The sequence below is a fragment of the Phalangium opilio genome, unplaced genomic scaffold, assembly GCF_054372755.1.
Source record: "Phalangium opilio isolate 3A_F unplaced genomic scaffold, DU_Popi_V2 ptg000118l_1, whole genome shotgun sequence".
NCBI lineage: Eukaryota > Metazoa > Arthropoda > Arachnida > Opiliones > Phalangiidae > Phalangium > Phalangium opilio.
In genome coordinates this window covers 1-26094 of record NW_028324211.1, presented here as the reverse complement: position 1 = coordinate 26094, position 26094 = coordinate 1, and the positions used below count along the sequence as shown (strand labels likewise).

Below are 26094 nucleotides of genomic sequence, written 5' to 3'. Positions count from 1 at the left end.
TACGGGGCACTTGTCTGGTGGACAAGGGTCCGGCTTAAGACGGTGCAGGCTGCCCTGCGCAAGCTTCAAAGGCTTGCCTGCATTGGTGTTACGGGGGCCATGAGATCGACCCCAACTGCTTCCCTGGAGGTGCTCCTTGACATGCTTCCTCTTCATCTCTTCATTGAGGAGGAGGCTGTCATGGGAGCCTACAGGCTCAACATTAGTGGCTGCTGGGTTCCAAGACTTTGGGATTACAGCCATACGAAGCTCTTTCGGGAGTACGCCGCACTTGAGCCGTCGCTTACGATGTGCTCTGACAAAACCGTTACCAGTTTTGATTTCACTAAGCCATTCAGCATCCACTTCCCCAGTCGAGCAGAGTGGACTAACCTGCTGCCTCTTGGCACTGGGGGTGAAACCATTTGGTTCACCGATGGCTCCAAGACTGATTCCGGCACTGGCGCCGGCTATTACTGTCAAACCACAAGGGTCGGCTTTTCTGCTTGCCTGGGCACCTTCGTTAGTGTGTTCCAGGCTGAAATTGCCGCGATCTGTTATTGCGCAGATTACTGTATTAACAAAGGGTATACCGGACGGACTGTGAGAATTTATTCTGACAGTCAGGCTGCCCTGAACGCTCTGAACCAGTGTCAGATTACTTCTCAACTGGTGCGTAGCTGCATCGACCTGCTAGCGCGACTGGCATCCTGCAACAAGTTTCTGCTGTACTGGGTGCCAGGGCATAGCGGATATTATGGCAATGAGCAAGCCGATAGATTTGCGAAAAGGGGTGCGGAGGCCAAGCTCTTGGGGCCGGAGCCGGCCGTCTCCATCCCCTACAGGCACGTCAAACTTTGTCTGCATGACAGGTTGACTGTCATACAAAACCAGCTCTGGCACAGCATGGAGGGCCAGAGACAGACAAAGCTGTTTGTCGATGGTCCCTGCAGGTCTCGTGCTAGGGACCTAATTTCGCTCGGCAGATGGGATATTAGGCTGGCCACCGGTCTTTTGACCGGGCCTTGTCGGCTTAATAGGCACCTCCATCTGATGGGTTTTGCCGACGACCCTCTCTGTAGGTCGTGTCAGGAGAAGGAAGAAACATCCGCTCACGTACTTTGCGAGTGCGACTACTTCGCCTCGCTTAGATTAGAATATTTTGATTCACACACCCTGGAACCCTCGAGGGTCTCCTCTCTCACGGTGGAGCGAATTCTTCGCTACGCTGCAGCAGCAGGCCTATTCAAGGCCTGATTACGAGGATGCACAATATGCCTTTGGCATCGGTGCTAGGGCGCGTACCCTCCTCAACAACAATAATAATAATATTAATAAGAAAAAATCCATCTTGAATATATGAAAAAAAAATCTTCATGAATATATAGAGAAAAAATGCATCATGAATACTTGGAAAAAAATACATCTTGAATATTTTCAAATTATAACGAATGGTTTTATAGATGTTAAGCCTAAAAGTGTCTGACCTTTCCTAGACGTCCTTAAGATTTAAATTGAAATTCCCAATGTAAAAAAACTCGATGTCTTAGATTAGTGGTGTCTTTGAATTTTGAGTAACAAATGGTATATAGGACATTGTAGAACATAGGTTTGATTTATTGGTCTTCCAGTACTAATTTCTAAGTTAGTATACATACGACGGTTTATTTACTTATGCAAAAAATGCGATACAGGATTGATTGACGTAAAAACAGTTGGTAGTGTGTTCAAAACCTGTTCAATATCTCGATTTACATATTAGAACTGAAAAATAGCTATTCGGTTTTATCGATTCACATGGGTATACGGACTAAACACTTCCAAGACAAAGAACACCTGGCATAATCTCCCATTACTGAAATTGTACAAAATCCCCCATCCCCAGACAAAATCCTCGGTTGTTAACTCTATCCGAGAAAAGTGAAAAATCCCCCGACAATTATCCCCATCCTAGAAAAAATACAATATCAATATAATCCGAAACACTTCAGCAATCCGGTAGTGCAATAGATCAGGTGTTGGACTATTTCTAATTAATTCGTTGACTTTCATTCATTTCAAGGGAAAAATAAGTTTAACCACTGAAAGAACACTTGTGGGAGTTTGAGAATTACTTATACCATTCACGGGGTCTCAGGAAACTCTTTGCCAAATTTCAACCTTCTGTTTTGGATAAAGAATGCGCGCGAGGAAATTTGTTTTCACGCTATAGGATAGGCAACTCCCCTATCTCCGACAGCAGCTTATTGAGATACTAAATTCTCAATGTCACAAACCAAGGCGCTTACCGACTATATTATAGCAGGAAAAGTATAGACTATTGAGTCTGATTGTTTTCCGATGATCATTGAAACTGTTCTACTCTAAGCTAAAAAATATATAGAGCAACCTTCATACGCTGAAACACGACACAATTGCAAACGCTGTGATTTTTATCGTTTGTAGGGCCTCTCTGTTTTTTGCTCTATGTTCCAAAAACAGCCATAATTTTCAAAAAACCAAATTCTTAAGTAAAGTTTAAAGGGATAGTTATCACGTTTAAAATGTGCTGGGAATAAGAAAACATGCAGAATAAAGCCGAGAAAGCAGGAAATACGTTAAAATTATCCACGTCGTAAAATATTTTCATGTCATAAGAACTTGCGTACAATTTAACCTGTATATATATATATATTATTATAATTCAAACCATTCTCATCCACTTTGAATTGAACAATATGTCTTCTCAACCATCCTCATGAATTTGCCGTCGAAATATTATTCCCACAATATTATTTTCAGAGCATTTCTCAACATCCAATTCTCAAGCGTCCAAACATTATTTATCGAACGTCAAATAAGTTCTGTTACACCTGTATTTTAGTCATGCCACCTATTTTGCTCCTTAAACTTTCTCCAAGAATATTCTTGAAACACTGTCCATCATCCAATACCGCGGCTCGTCCAACTTTTAATACCAATTCAACACATAACGCCGTCTGCCGTAAAATATCCGTCAAAAGATTTATCTCCAAATATTCACCCACTGTATTAGCAACTAGGAAATTATAAAAAATAATTAAACATATCCAAATCTCTAAATATTTATACGTTTACAAACCACCACCAACAACCCTCCATTTCTGAAGACTGAGTCTAATTCATAAGTTCTCATTTCTCATATGTCAGTGTGGAACTAAAAATTCTCGCACTGGAACATCTGGTTTTTCTGATCGTAATGTTTTACTACTGTGCTAAGTTGATATAGATAAAATAAAAAATCGTTAGGCTTAATTGCCAATGTTTTGATCGTCATATTTTTTGTCATAACTTTTGATTTTCTGACCCGATTTACAATTTGAAAACAGTTTTGGAATCTACGTGACAAGACGCGTGCAACGATAGCATTGTTGATCCATTTGAAGCATTATTTCGTAACGTCACTATCGGGGGGGCTTTACTATTTCCGCTATGGCTAACGCCCTATTAGCGCCACAGTGTCATTTTTAATTTTAATATAATTTTGAGAAGTAAACCTATTTAGAAAGTCCTACTTTGTTACTCTAGCTCAAATAGGAACAAAATGGCAGCCAAATGAAAATGTCCCGAAACTTTTGTCCGGGACTGTACATCGTTAATCTGGATTTTAGCGTCATCCTAAGGACAGCGATCGGGTGTCAGAGGGTCCGAGCTCTAGAGCGTTAGGGATCCAACAGATATAAGCTGGTGTCCATTGTTTGAACTCAGGCTTTTATACTGCGACCTTAACTTTTCCGTGAGAACGCCCGACGGCGATTGGTTTAGGTTTGTCACTTCCATCAGAAAGTCGGGCGGTGGCTGGTTGGAGATTTCACCAAAAACCCGAATATGCAGGTCTGCGGCCTTTGACCTGTTGTCTTAGGCCGTTCGACTTTGCAGGTGCAAAGTAATTTTCGTAACGGAAACTTGACCATGGGAGCCCGTGATGAACGATGGGGTTAACCAAGGGCGGGGGAGGGTTGGGGTGTAACCAGTAACCAGCCAAATGGAAATAATAATAATAATTTTATTGACTGGATAAAAAAAGTACAGAAGCACTTATTTTGCCAGCATGTGGGTCGTGACAAAATGCGCACGTACAAATGGGGAAATGACGATTTCAACTAATACAGAAACAGACATAAATTAAAAAATAATAATAATAATAAATATAACAACAAAATTAAATAAACAGGAACAGGCAAAATAAAACTAGTCAGAGCCAGCTGATTGCTGAAGTGATTGTCCAAGCGCAATTTGAAGGCAGCTAAGGAAGATTTGGCCTTAACAGTACTGGGGAGAGAATTCCAGGCATTGACCACACGCTGGGTAAAAAAATGACTACGGCCAGTCGAGACAAACCGTTCCTTGTAGATCTTCGGAGAGTTGCGAAACACCCATGCAACTCGGAAGAAGCGCGATACGTCAACAGCGTAGGGGCCGAGCTTCTTGAGGCGCTGGACGTTTTAGAGGTGGCGGACGGACGACACCATTTTCGTTGCCCGTCGTTGGCCGCGTTGAAGGGCCTCTATGTCACGCCTAAGTTGGGGACTACATATAAACGAGAAGTATTCCAGGTGAAGCCGTACATACGTGCGGAAGAGGATTTTCATCCCGGCCTCGCTCAAACAGGAGGAGCGCTACAGGGTCAGGAGGAAGAGCGCCTTAGTGGCGCGGGCGGTGGCTGATTTACTGTGGGAGGAGTGCACTAGGCGGCGGGAGATCTCGAGGCCAAGATCGCGGACGGAGTCCTTAGTGGTGATGGGCTGCCCCATCGAAACATAGGGGAAACGAGGGTTGGTTGGCCAACGGAGCGGACGGAAAGTGTTTATAGAGAAAAATAATATTATAGGCAACATTTAGTCCCTATGCTTTGCAAGCAATTTTCAAAGGTTTAATATATATAAGTTCAAAAAGTGGGTACAAAATAGTTAGAAAATTCGTCAAACCTTTCTAAATAGCAACTTTTTGGTAAAAAAGAAACAAATTGATCCAGATAGCAGTCCCTTCTAGTCCATTTTCAACTTTGCAACGAACGGGTATTGCTGTATAAAAACTAAATTCCAATTTTAAGGAATGTATCTATTCAGCTTTGGTTTCACTTTGAGAGATTAGCAAGTATGAAAGTATGGCGTAGGGATTCTATTTTATAGGTCGAAAGTAGGATTCAAAAATTGTCATGTTTAAAATGTTTTCCTTTTTTTACAGGGTTGTCATTTAACGTTTTTCTATCGGCCCCTGTAAAGCTCATACCCGCAATACACGGGTGTATCATAATTTTAAAAAAATGGTGTAACCCTTAATTATTGACCAAATTTGTCGTGTTTGGGCTTATTTTGCACCGTAAATTAAGACCTTAATGAATATATCGTGAAATGCTAAGAGATAGTTTAAAAGGACAATAAGGCTGACAAATATTAAAACCACCGATTTTTCATATCAAATTTGTAACTTCTATTATAAACATTTTATTCTCGTTTTCACTTTTCAGTCGTAATTGAGGAACGGGATACGCAGAGGCGTATGGCATATAAAAGAAGTGTCCCTCAACTACGACACGAGTATAACAGTATAAGTATAGTAAAATTACGCAACTCGAATACAATTACATGATTTTCCAAAAAATTGTAGCATTGTTTTTAACTTAATTGGACCCTTTTGTAAAAAAGAGAAACTTCCTTAAAGGATATCACGAATAAATCTTTTTACTATAATTATATACAACAAGACTTAATTTAGTGTAATTTAATAGTGTATGATTTTGATAAGTATTTTTGTATGTTATCATGCACTAAATAAAATTCTATTCAATTATTATTATTTTACTAAATAGAAGCGCTAGCTACGAATGAACTTAAAGTTCAAATTTAACAGGAGATTTATTGGTCTTTTTAGAACCCGGTTTCGCCTTATCTGAGGCTCATCAGTACTGGGCAGGATTATCTTGGTACAAGAGCTTATGGTTCATTCACTTATGGTTCAACTATTAAACCAACCTAGAAAAAGTAGAGCTTCTATCCGTGAGAAACTCTACTTATACCAAGCCTGTACACAAACCAAAAGGCAATAGGTGTAAACTAAAAGCAGGATTAAACACCACACCTTGTCGTTATTATTACTTCTTACATTCCATCCCTATTGCCTCTTAAGTTCAGTGAATCTAACGTAGTGAGCAAGAATATCCACCAGTAGACCGGTTTCATCATACTAGATTTTGAAACTCATTTTTTTCTTTTACAATTTTTTATATTTTTTTTGTTTATTTTTTTTCAGTTTTATAAATTTGTTTTTATTTTGAAGCTAAGTAACTTACTTTATTTGTGTTTTGTGCTGAGATTCTTACAGCCCTAAATCCAATAGGCCTCCTGTGGCTACCAATTATCGTATAATTTCATAGAAATTAAAAAAGAACACAAACGGCGAATATTACAACGTATAAGTTTTTCGGCACTTATGGCAAACATAGTATGTTTGGTAACTTTCAAATTTTACACCTTCGCAAGTGTAATGGTACCACCCACGGCAAACAGTGCAATGTACCTGCCTATCTTTTCTTATTTTTTTACAGCTTTTTGTGCCTTTGTTACAAATTGTATAGTTTACCCTTGTATTTTCAAACCAGCCGCTAAGTTTAGTTTTGGTTCCTTTAAGTTTTGGGTGAATCTTAATATCGTATAATATTTTAGTTTCATTGAATGAAAACTCTGGCATTTTGAGATTTTTTCGAAATTTCATTCCATCTTTGTAAATATGCTTGTTGTTATGACTTTTAGAAAGAGCATACAACCATTTTCTACCGTCACAGCTTCCAACTTGAACAGCGTCTGATTTTTGAGCAGTGAGAATGGCATAAATGTAAAAGCGAGCATATAAGCCGCAAACAAAGTTATTTGGTTGCAAAGCGCAATCATTACTTTTGAAAAAATGCCATTTCCTAGGATAGAAGTTGATCTTAGCTACACTGTGAGCCATCCACGAAATTGCTAGCAGAGCTCTATAATGAGATGTAGCAATTTCAAAAGATTCTCTTTTAGGATCCAAAACATAAATGCACTTTTCCTTGAAATGGATAACACCCAAAAAACAATGTACTCTTTCTACTCCTGGTTGATCGAACATGGTGACGACAATCATATCTTTGTTTGCAGCTTCATGTAAGTGCAAAAACGCCATAACGCGCTGTAGTAAATCATTGTTTTTGTTCGAGTTGAACATTACTAGGCCTTTGTATGCATTTTCATACATATGAGTTGGCAATGGTAAAACAAAATTTTCCATGTTGGGCTCGTAGGTTTGTTTTGTCGATTTTACTAACACTTCTGCAGCTATGTTTAAAAGGTGCGTGCAAATGAACTTTCCGTTTTGAAGAGTTGCATGATTTGGATCTTTTTCAAAAAGAGTTTCATCAATTGTGTCAAAAGGAAATGTCTCTAATTTGTAGTTCCATTTCCTAAGGATGCCTTCAATGATTTCATCGTTTTTACTCCTAAATCCACAACCCAAGGTCGAGGTGTTATGCTGCGAAGTACTTTCACTTTGCACTATTTCCATAACAGACTCCACTATTTTATCGTTTCCATTAGGCAGTCCAATTTTGGAGGGTGATTTGTTGCCCTGTTAAGAAACTTTGATGTCCCAAATGGATTGAAAACACACTTGTGTTTCATTTTTTTCATTTGACTTATGAATATCGTCAAATTCGCGTATTTCAGAAGACATTTCAGCGTAATTGAACTTGTTAGGTATATTTTCTGAAACCGATTTTGTAAAATGGGCATAGGTATGGTCTTGGTTAGGCAAATGAGGACTCTGGGCATTATCTCAAAACCAACCCTTCATTTGGTTTTGGGTGTCTTTACTTGAAAATTTAACTACCGCCTTATTAATCCTGTTTTCAATAGCCTTAATTATTTCTGGTTTAAAGAAATTCCCGTCTGCCATATTTTCATCTTTGTCTTTTTCGGATGACCCGTTCAAAATGCTATACAACCATTTTCGACCATCTTCACTTTGAATGGTTTTTGCCTCTTCTCCCTTAAGAAAATAGTACAATGCCAATTGAGTATATAATCCGCAGTCATAATGATTTGTTTGCTTAAGGCAATCCTGTGAAATAATAAAGTGCCAATCTGTCAAGCAAACACTTGGATCACAACAATACCCCAGGCTATACGATCCAATCAACATCAGTGTTTGGAAAGGCTTTAACAATTCATTAATGGATGTATTCATCGAATCTAAAATATGAATTTCTTTTTGTTCCAAAAATATTAATACCAGCATCCAATGATCGTCTCGACTGGGATTTCTGGGAATCAAAACGGCTAAAACGGATTTTTTACAAGCTTCTTCTCCAATGAGAAATTGAAGAAGGTACTGTAGACTAAGCGTATCATTTCTGTAAAAAGCCCTAATATAATGATCGCTGCTAACGGCTAGTACGAGATCTTTCATATCCAATCTGTTGACAGTTGTTGACATACAATCATTTAAAACGTAGTTTGATATATATTCACCAGGTATCAAAGTCTCGTATTTCGGAATTTTACAAATTTCTGGCAAATTAATTTTCTTGTAGACGATTTTGTCTATGTCCCAAAAGCCCCCTTTTTTGATGAACGAATTCATTTATCAAATTTCCATTGCATTTGTCAATCCGATGAACAATAAATTCCTCACTGTTTCGTAAAGAAGAGTTGTTTGAGCTTACGTGTTTAACACCAGAGATGTCACATCCCGAATGAGAGTAATCATCTTTCGTCTGATTTAATTCATCAAAAATGAAGCTTGCGGCTTGACGCTATCATTGAAGATTTCGAATCTGATATTTCGCTTGGAGAGAATAACAAATCTTTCTCCGCTTCTTCAATACAGGGAGTTAACAAAATTTTTGTAAACGAGGCATTCAAGTCCATTTTAATGGATTGGGTGGAGTCAGCAAACAATGGAGATATGCATGTTGCCTTTCTTCTTTTTGATTTGCTTAGATCACTAAGCTGAAAGATTCTATTTTGTTTTAAAATTGTTTCTTTCTGAAAACATGTGCGCTGCTAAAATGTGAAAACACAATTTTTTCTTTCTGGACGTGCAACTGCATGGTTGTTCAACATCATTTAGATTCACAAAATTCATTCTTTCCAGTTCGTAAGGGTCTCTAACATAATAAACGTCAGAACTTGGGCACAATTTTCCCAGTGTTTTCAGAGAAGATGGTACTCTGGGTCTCTTAAGTGCCTTAGGTTTATCAGAGGGATACGCTCCCATGACAACACACTTGATAATATCTTCATCTGAACAAAACTTAATGGGAAAGAAACTGACTATTTTCTTTGGATTCATTTTATCTTTCCTAACATAAGCGATATTAAACTCTTGAATTGCCTTCAGCTGTTTGAAGAGAAAAATTAGAACAATTTGGTCATAATGGAGATTTTTAATTTTGATCTCATGCAATAAATTGTCGTTAAATCTTTCTGGCGTTTTATTATAAGGCATTTCGTCTTTAAATGCATCATACGCCTTAAATTGAGCTGCGATAGCGTGATTTCTCAATGCATTGTCAATAACAGAATGAGGAAACTCAGAAATGTTAACCCAGCTCTCTACCTCAAATTGAGCACGCAATTCATCAAATTTTTAAATTGATTCGCAATTAATGAGATCGTTCAATTGTTGTTGCAAACCTGCAACATTAAAATTTTCAACATCAATTAGAGAACGAGTTACACCATCGAGGTTTTGGGCCGGAGAATATATCAACCAATTTTCGCCATTGCCAATTTCTGTCAAATGTTTGTCAGTGTAATCGCCCACTACAGCTACACTTCCAAAACATTTTTCCATTTGCAAATGTTTACAAACATACTCTTGCCAGAAAAATCTGATAGTTTCTGGAAACTTATTTTCATGTAGCAAATAGTATACATAAAAAAGGATCATTTTCAAGTTCAGTGTTTCGCATAGAAACAACAGTAATGTAGATTCCACTGCCCAGATTTTTTCCAGTGCTATAAACTGTTTCACAGAATATTTGTTACTGAAATTTTTAAGCACACGCTTTCCCAAATCTACAGCTTGTTGAAGACCAAATATTATCTGGAGCTCTTTTTCTATTTTTACTTTTTTAATATCATTGTTAAATCCACTATTTCTCAAAGCCAATACTGCATATAGTGAATCTCTACAAAACCTGGAATTACTAATGACGTTTTCTTGTTTTTCCACAATAATTTCTACATCAGATTTTGTTGCCTCTCCAGCTTCCCCATGGCCAATTGATTTCTCTGGTACATCTTCAACTAATTACTCCTGTGGAATGTCTTTTGGTATTTCATCTCTTCTGTCAGAGATACTTTGTTCCACTTCTTCAGTGCTAGCCTTTCTTTTTTCCTTTAGAGGAATGGTTTCAAAATTTTTGAATTACCATGAGGAATTTTAACACTTAGCTTTTCATTGCCTTTGTAATGAACAAGATAAGGTTGGCTGCCAACACATGTATTCAATGTGAAAACATCTCGTTGGAATTCATTTGAATATGCGCTTTTGGCAGTTTTTACATAGAAATACCTCTTTCTAATGAGAAGCTTGCCTTTTTTGCAGAATTTACTGCTCTTATTTCTCCATCCAATTCCATCATCTTTCAAAATTGTTTTATCGTTTCTGTTCTCTCTGTTACAAAGGACAAAAACATCACCACCTTTTATGCCTTTAGAGGGTAGCTTGTCAAGCATTTTCCCTTTAAAGGTTCCATCTTTTACTTTTGTTAAAATTTCATGGGCATAATTTAGGTCAATACTAGTTGTGACACCTGTGTCAAATGTGAAACGTTCCACATTTCCTGATTGAAGAGATTTAATATTTTTTGCCATCTCGGTATCAGCCTAAATCAAATTCTCGTTTACAATCTCATCAACTTTTTCGATTTAAAAAATTTCACAAAAGTAGTGAATTTATCATGAGACTATTCTTGCTCAAGTGGCATTTAAATTATTTCGCCAAAGTAGCGATTATATCATGTGATAACTCTTGTTCAAGTGGCATTTAAATTATTTCGCCAAAGTAGCGATTATATCATGTGATTACTCTTGCTCAAGTGGCATTTAAATTATTTCGCCAAAGTAGGCTGATTATTTATTCTGGCTCAAGCAACTTGCAAGTGGCCTTTAGATTTAAATTATTTCGCAAAAGTAGCGATCATATCATGTTATTGTTTTTGATCAAGTGGCATTTAGATTAATCAGATATGAATATCAAATATTTCGCAAAAGTTGCGATTTTACTGTTTTTTATCCTGAATTCCTGACTCAAGTCGTAAGCCTTGGTTGAACAACTTCCAAAATTTACTCTTTGAAACGTACCAATAATTTCTCTAACCTAATAAAACTATAAGTTAGGTCAATAATTAATGGTAGAAAAGTAATAAATTTTTCTCAACTTTAACCAACAAAGATTAACAGTACGCTATAGATCAGTCACAAGTTCACAACTTCGCAAAGTTCGCAAATCGCATACACGACACGAATTTAACACGAGTCGACAAGAAAAGTAGGAACAGTTACCAGACCTAGGTACTAGGTAGGTGCCGCCGTGAAGCTAGCCCTAACATCACGTGACCCCACGTACATGGGGTTAGTGTGTTCGCGGTACATTTAAATGTTTAAAACTCATGCTTACGCTTTCATCGGTTAAAAGGACAGTACCATATAAATTGATCATTAAATTTTGTTCATCTTTGTAAAGAAGAATCGATTCGTAAAGATTGCATGCTAATAAAAAGCCTTTATTATTATTTTCATCATTTTTTCAATTAAAATACAAAAATTAAAGCCTTTGGTCTATAATGCATGTCCTATGTATATCGAAATATCTATTATACAAATTTTGACTTAAATTATCTTTGGCGACATCCCAAAGAACCGACACAGTTATGACGTCTTCTTGCTTTAGTAAATTCGCTACGATATCGCACGTTGTATCCTTCATCTAATAGAAGCTAACACTTACGATGTTTTTTATTTACCACTCTGAGAGCAATTTAAGGTTTTTGCGTGATACAGACTGCGTTCAGGAGAGCTCAGAGGACTAAGCGCTGTTAGCCGTGTCCTACTGAACGGATTTTGTTTTTGGACTTTGACGTGACGCTGCTCAGCGCTGAGCCAGCGCAGTCACCAAGAAAATAGTTGGTTTTTTGGATCGCGTGACGTAACGCCTAGTCCTCAGCTTGGCCAAAAAAAAACATGGAGAAATTATTAAATAGCTCTTGCAGATTCTGGTGGAACTACCTATTTAATTGCCGTGAAACTAGCTGATCACGCGAGAATTTTAAGAGATATGTTATTCTTTCTAATTTTAATTATTAAAGTTGTTCTTATTTATCTTTATAAATACGTTTTCATACAAGTTTTGTTAAGCCTTGATACCTTTATTGAGCTACCGTCATTTTTAAAACACCGATGACTTGGAAAAAGCGTTCAGCAAAACTATGACGTCAATATGACGGCAGAGCTCACGGGTAAAAGTTTTCCAAAATCCGCGGTCTTTTTTGGTGAGCTATGCTGAACCAAAGAGGGTAGAAAGAGGGGGAGTAGAAGGCTTGGCTTTAGTGTTCTCGCTTTGAAAGTTTTCCTCTAAGCTTCCGGTGTGCGCGCGCATCTTTCTTTGCCCTCTTATAGAGCTATTTCAGTGGGGGAAAAATTTCGTCTGCTACGAAAATTGGGCCTGCCATTGAGTGTAGGGCGGCCATTTTATGAGGGTTTTCTCTATGGGCAAATAGCATTGGTGACGTAGCCATTACCCCCTCTGAAATAGCTCTATTGGTTGAAATACGGAGAACCGGATATTAGGAGGAAAATATAACAAACAAATAAAAAAGAAAAGCGAGAACACCCAAAATGCCTCGCCAAAACCCTCTTTGGCTGAACGCAGCCTTAGACACGAATTCAACCAATCTTCCATCGTTTTCTCTTTCACGCTGCATATAAATAGAAACGATTATAAATAGAACACGGTTTCACCTTATTTGAGGCTCATCAGTACTGGGCAGGACAATCTTGCCAATAGAGCTGGGACAGTTATACTAGAAACTTGAAGTAGAATGTAAATTTCTCTACTCCAAGGTATAACCCAACCTTAGAAGAAAGAAGTAGAGCTTCATAAAGACAGTTTTCTCTGTAAAACTCTACTTCTACTACAGCTCATTCAAATTCATATATAAACCAGTAGGTAATAGAATTACTTAACAGAAAGTAAACAGGTTCATCTGCGGTGTTTATTATTCCCACTCTTATAGCTCTATTACCAGAGGGTCAGTTGACTGAATCGAATATAGGTACCAAGAATATCCACCAGTAGACCGGTTTCACTTCATTTAGAAACTGGATTTTTTTTTTAAACTTATTTTGGGTTTTTATAGAATCTTTAGTTCGAGAATACATAAAACATTCTTCAAGACCTATTCAGAATTTCTGACTACGAAATTGTGAAAACATTTAAATAAGTGTCTCTTTTTCCTAACTAGGAAGTATATTTATCAGGAAATAATAACAGGAAATGAATCAGTATAGCTATCAAAAATTACTTTTTAAATATTGTGAAACGCAAAAGTTGCAAGTGGCAAAGCGTCGTATCTAGACTTTTCAAAGCTAACAAGAAAATAATTTTTGTCACTGAAACAACTTCGCGACTTTTAAAAACATTTGAGGTATATATTTATCATTTCATATTAACCAGCGTTTTTCCAATTTAAAATGTACATGATCTACTGTTTCATTTATTCAGTTATTTAAAGTACTGAAAAATTATTTCCTTACGTTTTGAATAATGGCTGTGTATATTCTTCAAATGTGTTAAAGAATTTGAATTAAATAATTTACCCGAACAGACCGATCTCTTTTAACTCTTCGTATGAACGAGTTCCTTCTTCATATTTTTTCACCAAATGGTAAATCCATTTACGGCCTTGAAAACTATCCAAATTCATCTTCCAGTCTTTTCGGTCCTTATTTTTTAAAATATTAAACGCATTTGAAACTGCGTAAATGCCACAATCAAAACTGTTGGACTGTTTAGGGATTGTTTCAGTGACATATTCCAATTCAAAATTTTCTTCCCGTATTTGGTTGTTGAAATGTAAATTCGCAAACTCAATCATTTTCGCCTTGTGATTGTTTAGCACTTCTAGCGACGTTCTCAAATAATCAAAAACTGTAATCTTACCATTTTTACGGATAACACCAAGAAACCAATGATCAGACGAGCCCACATCTCGTGGAATAACCATGATTAAATCGCGGTCATTTTGGCCTATAAAAGCACGGTGACATCTTTGGAAAAAACGTTGCACCTGCAATTTGCTTTCACCTTCGTCTTCAATAAACATGAATTGGTAAACACCAACAGGAACAACCAAAAAAACAGCGTCCATTTCCAAAACTTTCAGGAGAGCATTAATAGCTTCGTCCAAAAGGAAAAAACTATTTGCTTTCCAGGCCTTAGAGACTATATTTCAACGACGTGTTAATTTTTTCTCGCAAGATCTGTCACATTCGAAATGGTCAAAATCAAATTCTGTTCTTAAACAACCAACAAGATCAGTAGTTTTTTGTATTCCAGACCTTACATATTCAATGGTAGGGTCGATAGGGGCATCGCTTTTGCTTTGTTTTCTTGGAACATTTTCCAAACTAGTTCTACGTTCTTTTCCACTCTTTACACCTGAAATATCTTGAATTTCTGATGAAGAAATTTCAGATGGGCTTAGTAAAAATAATATCCATTTTCGTAAGACTATGCTGTCAAACTTAGCATCTTTTCCAGTAAGTATCTTATTAATGGATAGGTATGCATATAAAACACAGTACAACCCAAAATCAAATTAATTTGTAGTTTATGGAAAGCCATTACACAATTGCTTCTCCCATTTTGGACGTCGCAGATTAAATGCTACTTTTGAAATAGCACCAAGAGTTTCAAATTCTTCTTGCAAGTTATTAAGATCAAGGACCTCTCGGGCAGGATCCAAAATCGTTATTGTCTTGCTTTGTTTAAACGCTACGCCAAGCATGAAATGATTTTCTATTTCGTAAGATGGAATTAAAAAGAATGCCAAAATCTTTTGGGATTTTGAGGTCTCATCTAAATAGTCGATAGGTACAGCTGTGGACAAAAGGCTGCCTTGTGAAAGAAAGTAATTAGCAGTACCGACAAATATTGTGTCAGACCTATTTCCAAGCAGTAAAATGTTTTTAAAGGCGCTCTCCAAAACTGGTATCTCGATGGGTGTTTCTGGCCTTAGACATTCAAAACTCTTACCCTTTATCATTTCTTCATACCTCAGATCATCACGGCAAAAATATTTGGGACCCCAATCTGGCTCTTCATTTTCATCACTCTTTTGAAAGACCCGTTTATGGCCCCTACTTCTAACTGGTTCAACAACCTTATTTTTCATATGGGTTTCAACTTTGTTTTCTGACGAGCCTAAGCCTGCGGATAAAGGAATTATGTTTTTACTGGTCTTAATAGTTAAACTTTTCATTTCACCCTCTACTTTACAATTTAAATTCATTTCTTTGGATTTAGTAAACGGGGCATTTTTGATTTAATTCAAAATGTTCAGATCTTTGGTTTTTGCAGGCTTCCACGTTTCCAGCAAATATGCGATCATCAATCCCAGAGTGTAATATATCTTCATTCGAACATTGACGAGGCAAAGACTCAATTTGACTTCTGGCGTTTATTGAGTCAGGGGCGTCCAAAATAGTGTAATCTACGAGGTCGGGAAAATTTCCTTTACGACCTCTTTTACCTGTAGTAGATACCTTGTAACTATCGAACAGCGAATAAACTGGATTTTTCGCAATAGGAGCAGCTTTCTCACAAACCATTTTGACCGCTAAGAGATGGGAGCATTGTCCTTTTGCGTATTTGCAAGAGCACTCTCTCCGCGCATCTGTAGCGTTTACAAGGTAAGCTCGGCTTTCATGAAAAGGATTTCTAACTTTAAATACGTGTAAATGAGGGCAAAACTCAATTAATCCATTTTCGACACTCATTTCAGCCAACATTTTAAATGATAATCTGCTTTCTGCCTTTTTAAGCAACAGAGGGGGGTCATCTCCGGAACCAGAATATAACCCAGATTTCACCGATTGCACTATATCCGAAATTGGGGGTATATCAACATTTAGATGAAGATTTAAAACTTCAACCTCAAGACTTTCTTTCAAGTGGTTTTTGTATGTTCTATTATATTCAAACAAATAAAACTGCTGTAATAAAGTAAAAATCAACACAGCTTCATCGAAATTGACTTCCAAGTTCTTTGTTTTGTCCTTTAATTGTTTATGAAACGATTCACTAAGATTGTTTGTTGGAATCTTCTCTTGAAACGCGGCGAATCGCAAATATTGAGCTGCGATAGCATGATTTCTAATGTCTTCCATTATGCTTCTATCGACATATTCTCGAAATTTTTCGGTCCATTTTTTACGAAACTCATCATAAAGTTCATCAAATGACTCAATAGTCTCGCATTTTAGTAACTCATGCACATGGTAATTGCAGCCTTGGATATCTACATTATCACCCCCATTACGACGAAACCAATAAGTCACATCATCAATGATGTGGTTGTGGCAAAGTAAGAGGTTTTCAGAGGCTGTAACACAACTATTTTTGATTGCATCAATAATTCCTCTTTCACGATCTGTTACAATAGGACAATTCTTTCCCAGTTCGTCATATTTTAATTCTAAAACTAAATTTCTCCAAAATTTCGCGTGTACAATCCCAAATTTGTTTTGGTGTAACAAATACATTACAGGGAACAATGGGTCATTTGCTATTTCTGTGTTTCTCATGACAACAGTAGTCACGTAGAAATTGCCAAGTTTAAATGTTAGAGAGTATGCAGCCAGTATGGCGTACAAGATGGCGGCCACTGTTAAGTCGGAGGAGTCGTGTTTTTTCGCTCTCTCGTCTTTTTTTGGTGGGGATATTATTTAAAGATATAAATGAAGACCATAATGTAAAGTGAAAAAAATGAAGACCATAATATAAAGTGAAAAGTTATTTATTTTCTTTAAAAGTATAGGTTTTAATATTAAAGATATTTTTTCAATTTTCATATTAAAATGTATTTGATTAATTCTAAAATAATTTCGTCTATCTTCGTAAGGAAGAAGATAAATTTTAATATTATTTTTAAATCTTACGCAAGGCATCAAGTCGTTCTTTGATATACAAAGCGTTAAGTTGTTTTCTAACGTAGAGTTCTAGGACTAGTCTTTCGAGATCTTTAGTTTTAACTTTAAAGGTATGATAAAGTTCTTCAGTGTTTTCCATGGGTTTTTCGGGTGTTTTTTCCTCGGTTTTAATGTCGTTATTTATATTTTTGGTGTATGTTTCTGTTTCATCAAAACTGAAGGGTATATTTTTTGTTTGCCCACCGCTAATAAAGTTGCATTTAGGGAAATGTTTTAAATGTTCTTCGTAAGGATTATCATCGGGTTTCCATGCTAATAATATTCCGTCGCATTCGACGCACTGTACTAGATCGTCGGTATGTAGGGAATAAAATCCCGCTCTGCTTAAAGTTTTTATATACTTTCCGTCTTGAGGGCCAGGAGTTAAAAGTACGATATCTTTGCAGCTCTGAGTTCATGATGAGGAATGAAAATGATTATGGGAATATCCGATTTGTACATCTGCCAAACATTTCCCCCCCTTTTTTACCTCCCCCTCTCACATTCCAAACACATTCCTACCCCCCCCCCCCATTCCTTAATATATGAAATAAAAGAAAACAGTATTAAAGGTGACACATTTATATTTTAAAGATACAAAAGAAATCACAAAGAGTATTTTTTAACAAAAGGATTAAGTTATTCATTACGGGCTCGTTTCAACATGTTTGTAACAATGATGTCATTTTTCAAATAATCTCGACCAAAACGCTTCATGAATGATTCGTGGCTCTTTCTTTTTGTTCTTTGTATTATATAGGCAATACAGTATAGTCCACATGTCGAACTTGACAAGTTTTGAAGTCTTCTATCTACGCCTAACAGTTTCGGCGGCGTATTTTGGGACCAATGGGTACTTGGACAGAATTTAGTTTTTGTTTACCCTGATGGCGTACAAAGGTTGCGGCCACTGTAAAGGCGGGGAGACGGGTTTTTACGTTCTCTCTACACTTTTTATAGATAACAAAGGATGATTTTGTAGGTTTGTACGTTTATAGTGAAGACCATAATATAAAGTAAAAAATTATAAGTGGCAAATTTTATTCTTATTGAAATAAAACTAATTATAATTAACATATTAAAAATTTTAATGGCAAAAATCTATACAAATATATATAATTTTACACACTAAAATATATTTGATACGTACGTAATGCGCGTGATTAGGTATTTGCGGGACCAGTGGGCGCTTGTACTGAGTTTATTTCTGGACGACGGCTACCCAATCATACTTTAATTACGATAGAACAGACCAAAACATATCAGGTGGTCGTAGATAAAGTTCGCGTTTTCCCCGATTATACTACAGCACCTTATGGTTACATTAAATAATTTTAAATTTGTAAAATTGTATATATTTTAATTGACTGGTGGTTTGTTTGCTGACTTTTCTATTAACACAAATTAGTCTTCATTGTTCTTGTGAGATAAATATTTCTCACCTTATATTATGGTCTTTATAAATTTATTCTTACATTTAAGCATACAAAATCAAATATTGACAGGTGTTCCTCCAAAAAAAAGAGAGAAAACGCAAAAACTAGGCTCCCCCGCCTTAACAGTGGCCGCCATCTTTGTGGGTTTTCCAGGTTTTTCGTCACGAATCCCATCTTGCCCAGACCGTTTTGAACAGAATTAGGGACTCATTTGCTCAATCTCATATTCAACCACCTACTCCACAACCAAATCTCAACAATCAACTGTAAGTGAAAACACCGAATAACTTTATCATACCTTCAAAGTCAAAACTAAAGATCTCGAAAAATTAGTTTTAGAACTCTACGCGAGAAAACGACTTAACGCGTTGTATATCAAAGAACAACTTAATGCCTTGCGTAAGATTTAAAAATAATATCTCACGCGGTAATCTAAAACACGATCTCCGACATTGGTGGACATTCTTTGCGACAGGTCTTTACGGCTTGAAAGGTGATGACCTAATCATCTTTATCGAGAGATTTTCTTGGAAGCCTGGGGTTGATATTTAGCCTGAGGGTATATTGACTGATGCTTATTTTATTGTCCTTTCTTCAATTGGCTACATACCAGGTGGTTTAGGACCTTAAAAGGGGGCGTGGCTAAACCATTTGTATTGTTATCAATGGAATCTGTATTTGGAGTGATTTATGACTCACACAAACGTGTTAAGACATTCCATCGGCTTTTTTATTTATACGTATCCATGTTCAGACGTTCTATGGTAGATCGTGAAAGATAGGCTTAGGCTTATTCTATGGTAGATCCTGGTAGGCCTATATGCTGTATTAGTTCTTGAAAGATAGGCTTTTGCTAGGTATATTCTTTGGTAAATGCTGACAAAATATAGTCTTATGCTAGGTTATTCTATGGTAGATCCTAAAGAAAGATAGGCTTCTGCTAAGTTATTCTATGTTAGATCAGGAATGATTGGTCTATGCTAGGTTATTCTATGCTAGATCCTGAAACACAGGCTTATGCTAGGTTATTCTAGTTGTATAGGTTGAAGAATCAGAGTTTGATTACTAACGGTTTTTCATACGATTACTACTAAAATACACATGAATATTGATTAAAATACTGGCATTTATATAAAACTACCTAAAAGACACGATTTTTACCCTGCACAAGTGTCTTATTAGAAATTAATACTGAATTCCATACGAATATTACTAAACTACAAGGGATTTATATAAAATACATGCAAAAGTTATAGCTGAATTCTGGCTAAAATACACATGAATATTTATTAAAATACTGGCATTTCCTTAATACTACCTAAAAAACACCAATTTTACCATACACTAGTGGCTTATTATAAACTAATGCTGAATTTCATACAAATGATACTAAATTACAAGGGATTTATATACATTACATGCAAAAATTATAGCTGACTACTACTAAAATACACATGAATATTGATTAAAATACTGGCATTTATATAATCCTCCCAAAAAAAAACAATTTTACCCTGCACTAACGAATACGGAATTTCATACGAATATTACTAAACTACAAGGGATTTATATAAAATACATGCAAAAGTTATAGCTGAATACAGGCTAAAATACACATGAATATGGATTAAAATACAAACATTGTTATAATGCAAAGTGAAACATACCCTTTTTTATGAAGCAAAAGTTGATTTATATTAACTATGATGCTTCCACAATTCTATTTCATCTCGAAAGTCACTGCTGTACCTGATTTAAATCTCTGGTGAATCATCTTTCCAATTGTAACACGGACACAAGTCCTTAATTCGGTATTTAAACTCACCGCACAGAGTACAAAAGTTTCGCTCGTCAAGAAGATGTCTTCGCTTTTTTTGGGTCGACATACGGATAAGGTTTTTAGACTGAACTAAAACACAACGTCTGAAGTGCGCACAATCACGTGATGTGCAGAAATAATTTAATTGGCCGCAGTCAGGCACGTCTTTTAAAGTCCCATCACAATGAGGGCAGTGTAGATGACTCGTACGTGGCATGGGGACATACCCTAGTTTTTTGAGGTTTCCATGAACATTTTCGGCCATACCGAAAGAGACGTGGTCAGATGAATGAAATATACCGGAATATTGCTTATTATGCTAAAAAACTTACCGATCTGAACATTTCAGAGTAAAGTATACACGAATATGGCTAGACCGTTTCATATGTTTTCTATTTAGCACACATTTTAAGGGACATTTTTACAAAAAAAGAATTACATATTACGTAAGGTGCATAGGAGGAAACACGGGTTTGTCACCTGTGAAGCGTTGTTTGCGAGGCCCAAATTGATTACATTTAATACAATTAAAATCGAGGGACGTTTCGTCAATGCAGTCTTCGCAGACCGAGATGCTAACGCATAAGATGGCTTGATGCTCGAGTATCTACCCGTTATACGAAGGTATTTACTACCCCCCCCCGCAAACCAATTTTTTGAGATGTTTACCCCCAATAAACCCCCCCCCCCATCTGTGACGTATGCATTAGCTTTGAAAATATTCTTATTTTAATTAAAGAGGACCATTATAAAAAAGTGTACATTATACAAACTAACAATTACGAAAACCGTTCTCCTTTATGATCTATTATTTTGTATGCCAATAAGAAATCCATATTTAAATGCAATAAACTTAACTTTAATTTTTTAAATTTTACACTATTAGCATAAAATTTATACTGTCCTAGTTCTGGTTTACGAAATCAGCGTATTAAAGGCACTTTTCCAATGCTCACGGACGATGACGGGCTAACGTGTTTCTTTGATGATCATAGAGACAGGTGACACGTGTCTCACCTTCTATATCCATGGCCTTTGGTCAATCCACGTCATTCAAATTTATGACTTCTTTATTTAAAATATTAAAAAGAAAGAAACATTTTTGATTACCCTTGCAATATATACGGTCTGCGAACCGGGTACCTAACATGAGACAGCGACGAAGATTATGATAAGGCGTTTCTCCTCATCCAAATGAGATTCCGTGAAAATTTCTGGTGATGTAGCTATTGAGTCGTTGTGTAGACGAAGGAAGCGTAGATTGACTATAAGGCGGTAAAAATATCCATGACAATATTCCTGGCATTTTAGTAACAGTAGCACAACTTAGTTCATTAACTATCAGATTGCCTGCGAGGTTGCATTTTTCATCCTTCCCGTGTAGATACTCAAAGTCAACTACTACAGACTTTATGTTATCTAGAAGATAGTTTCCTAAATGATGATTCTCCAAATGGTTGGAGTGCGGTTTATATACTTTTCAAAGTCCTTTACTCAGTATATTAGCTATAGAATATAAATCACATGACTGAGGGTGGTGGCATGCTGAAACACGTATGACAATAGCTCTTAAGAGGTCCAATCGTTGCCCTCAAATTAACAGTCGGTATAACAAAAGAACTGTGTTTTCGACAGAAGATTAAAATGCAGAGACAGCAATCTCCTTTTAATGTCAGGCGGTCAAACATTCTCCACAAAAGGTATATTGACAGTTGTCTTAAAAGAGGATGTAAAGATAAATAATGAGCCCATGGCAAAACTTATTAGAAAGATAATTATAGTTTTGATGAACCTATGTACCCTTAAAGCATTAACTTCTAAAGTACCAAGAATGCGTACGAGATCTTAGATAAATCTTCAAACTTTTCTTCGTGATATTATGTATACTAGTTTTTAGCTCACGTTTTAAAAACTTTAACATAAGAATACGCCTACAGTCAAACCATTCAGCAGTGAGAAAAAAATGGGCATTTCAACGTTTCTTATTGTATTGTGTATTTTTTACAATTGTGTATACTAGATTTAGCTAAGGTTTCAAAAACTGACATAAAAATACGCCTACAAACAAACCATACAATAGTGAAAAAATAGATGCTTCAAAGTATGTCGGAAAATGTATAAAAAAAGATTAATCGGTTAGACGAGATCTTTATGAATTTTCATAATTAACCGACAAGTTTTATCATGTTTTTAAATTTTTACAATTTTTTTCTATACTTTTTTCATTTCTCTTTGGAGTTTTTTATCCAGGTAAATTCCAATAGCTTAATTGAAACTGAAAACAACGAAAGCTATGTCTATATGTGTGAGGTTTATCATTTGAATGAAATTTCAGATATTGCAATTGTTTTAGTTATTTTTATCCATTTAATCCTTAATCAATATAAAATTCAATCAACTGATTTTACTGTTAATCGATCCATTCCTTCTAAATTAATTGAAAAAATTAATGAGAGAATTTTACACATGTGTAAATTCTCTCTGGTTGAACGATACCGCGACCTTCACCCAAAATAAACGTGCTGTCCAATTTTTCCTGGTTAGAATAAGTTGGCATTTTGCTTGGAAACGAGACCAACTACTGTAATTCTACTACTTAGCTACACTGAAAGACCCTGTATATCTAAAGAGACCGGAAGTTCCTCAAAGCGCTCAAAGTTGAGTTTTCAAAGATTTGCCAGCTTGAGCAGGTCATGGTGTGTATAGTGGTGAAGGTCGCTTTAACGTTCGACACGTGACACCACGGTATGTTTAGTCCTCCAATGTCCTCACCCTATAGGTCCAAACAATTACCATCCGGGTTTTCGGATCAGCATTGCGGTATTGCCGGTCCCATTTGAAATACAAGGTCTGTAGTGTTACAATTGTAACAATACGCCTGTTAAAAAGGCACAAATACTGAAAAAAGAAACCATTGTAATAATGGTTGGCCCCCTAACCTTAAACTTTGAACAAAATAAAGAAAACATGTAGATTTCTTTGGGAATAACTTCGAAGCAGAAATGTCCGAGTTGTCTGTGGAACCGAGAAGAAAGGCCGTAGTGAAAACAAATCGTCGTTTCGTAGCAGTTAGGATCGAAATTAATTAGTCTCGTCTCTTAGCAAAATGCCAGTGTATTCAAACCAGTGCAGATTGAACATGATGTTTACGAGGATTAAGGTACTGTTCTCTGACGAGTCTATTTAGGGATGGTACCTTAAAGGTCTGGTCCCGATTCGCCGCTTTTCATTTCGCCGCCAAACGGGACTCATTTCGCCGACTTATTAAGATGAGATTTTCTAATATACCATATTCATAAAAAACTTCATTTTGACATAAAGGTAAAATACATTTGTTATAACTATTTCAGGCGCAATAAAATGCATTTGTTATAACTATTTCAGGCGCAATAAAATGCATTTGTTATAACTATTTCAGTCGCAATATTTTACAAGATGACTAGCCGCGTCTACATATTCAATCCAAGTTAAATCTGAATTTTGAAGTCTTAACTTGAGATCGACAAGACGCTTGTCCAGTTGGCTGTAAGTTGGATCACGCCTACGGATAATCCTTCCATTCCGAAGAAGTTTCAAATCGTCCACTACCTTGACTTCTTCTTCCTTCAGAACTTCAATTAATTCAAATATTTTTGGATGTATGCGACCCGCCCTCTTGTTTAGTGCATGATGCCATCCCTCCATATTATTCGTAGTTCGCTTTCCACAGTTCCACCAGTGATTCCATATTGTTCTATCGAGCCTAGCATCCAAGTCATCTAGCCAGGTTTCAACGAAGTAGTTCAGAAGAGCATCAACTTTTGAATTGTGAGATGGTTTCGTTTCGTAAATTAATTCCCACACGTTGTCCAGTTCTTCAGGTTTCACAAGAGGCAGCGCTGATAGTCGTCGAACCAGTCTCTTGATTTCAGGATCACCAGGAACGATGTTTTACTCGGGCCTCAGTCCAACGTCTACCGCTTTACGGTAAATTGCTTGAGTGTAATGGAAAAAGCAGCCTATCCTTGAAGCATGTTGGAAATTACGCAGAAATTGCGTTCAGCATAGAAATTTCGAAATCCAGTTGAAACTTCTTCGGGGCGAACGTTAGATTGAGTAGTGATGCTTTTGCTTTGATTAAATCAAACATTTTAACGTACGTGCTTGACTTTTTATCAGGAAGAAGCGCAAATAACCAGGGAAACATCACGCCATTTATTTCGCAGCGGATGGTATATAGTTGGCTGAATAACTAGGGAACGGATTTGAAAGTACCATCCATGAACAATGTTTTTGCATCGCAGACCCTTCGAAGCACGGTATCAGTCCCGAAAATAAGTATTCGATCTTCTTGGCCAGCATCACAAAGAAGAAAATTCCTCTGATCAATAGTTTCAGTCCATTCTCCTTCGAGTTTAATATCTTTTCGATGAGCCGGTTGGGATGGAAAAATTTTGCGTTTTTCACGGTAAATAGTTGATTTAATACTGTTGTATGATACCGTGGCGGCTTCACGAACTGCAGCTGCTTCTTCGTCTCCAGATTGTCTTAGAAAATCACTTCTCACGGCATTGTAGATCTGTGGCATGGTCTTCAAAGGCTCTTTTCTTAGTTTCGATTTAATACGTTCCTTAAACCGTGACGATTCGATAGCAACTGGTGTAGCGGAATGCGTATGCACAGCATTTTTGTCATTAATATATTTTATCGCCATCAATAAGGGTAACACGCGCCTTACACAACTCTAAAGTACATTTAAAATCCGTTTTTCTATCCCTATTCTTGGTTTTTCTAAACTTATAACCCTTGTAAATAAGTGAATACCCTCCTCGCGATGTCTCAATCAACTCAACCCTAGATTGAGAAGCCATTTGAGACGCCATTTGAGACGCGATAAAAAGCACGATATTCATGAGTTTTTTGCTTGTAAAGTTATTGCAAGACATGGGCAGATGAAGAGTACCTGCACCACAATGGTAATCACATTGAACATTTACGTTGACGTTGATGTGTACCAAACAGATTAGAGTTTGTAATTTGAGGCCCAAATTCCAAGACTAATCGCAAGACTGTGCTTTAAAATTTTCTGTTGCTCCCCCCACTTGACTGGTATGCTAGGTGATATTTCAGAAGATGAAAATTTATTGAATTAGGGTTAGCGAGAGATGGCTAGCGATGTGGCTTAGTTAAGGGCTAGACGCCCTTGTTTTATTGGCAACATTATTACATTGAATGTTGCCAGATTAAATTTTTGCTGGTGAACTATGTTAATTATATATTAAAATTTAAATGGAAAAGTTACATTTTGACACATTCCTTACCCTAAAATTTTGTATTTGGAGCCAATTAATGCATTATAGTGATAATGTAATTAATTTTAGTGTTAAATAGGAAAACATTTAGGCTGAAAGAACAACTCGCGTAGTTTAATCTTATTTTGTTATTTCAGTTAAGGGTTGTCTATAGTTACCCAAAAAACCTGTTGCTTTCAATTAATTTCACGTTAAATATGGTTATTAAGTTGAAATTAACGGCTTATCTTCTTGTACTAGTGTTGTTTCAGTTTATTACACGAGATTGAACAATAAATTCTCCTTAACTGCAAACTTTAGAGGCGTGACTGTTTGACTCTTGTGCAACA

At 36.5% G+C, this 26094-nt stretch overlaps 1 protein-coding gene and 1 long non-coding RNA gene across 3 annotated transcripts; both read right to left on the bottom strand.

Annotated features, from left to right (window-relative positions):
* Positions 1-19448: 19448 nt before the first annotated feature.
* Positions 19449-21097, bottom strand: LOC149622697 (uncharacterized). 2 transcript variants are annotated; one of them, XR_016374963.1, is made up of 3 exons: positions 20807-21097; positions 20481-20702; positions 19449-20404 (listed from the first exon to the last, which is right to left on the bottom strand). It is a non-coding gene; the product is annotated as an uncharacterized LOC149622697 (long non-coding RNA). The 2 variants fall into 2 exon arrangements; XR_016374964.1 differs by having other exon boundaries at positions 20481-20866; positions 20955-21097.
* A 2791-nt stretch (positions 21098-23888) lies between these two features.
* On the bottom strand, positions 23889-25167 carry LOC149622696 (uncharacterized). The gene is made up of 2 exons (XM_089853503.1): positions 24729-25167; positions 23889-24085 (listed from the first exon to the last, which is right to left on the bottom strand). The coding sequence occupies exons 1-2, from the start codon at positions 25165-25167 to the stop codon at positions 23889-23891; spliced, it is 636 nt and encodes a 211-aa protein (XP_089709629.1).
* Positions 25168-26094: the final 927 nt, after the last annotated feature.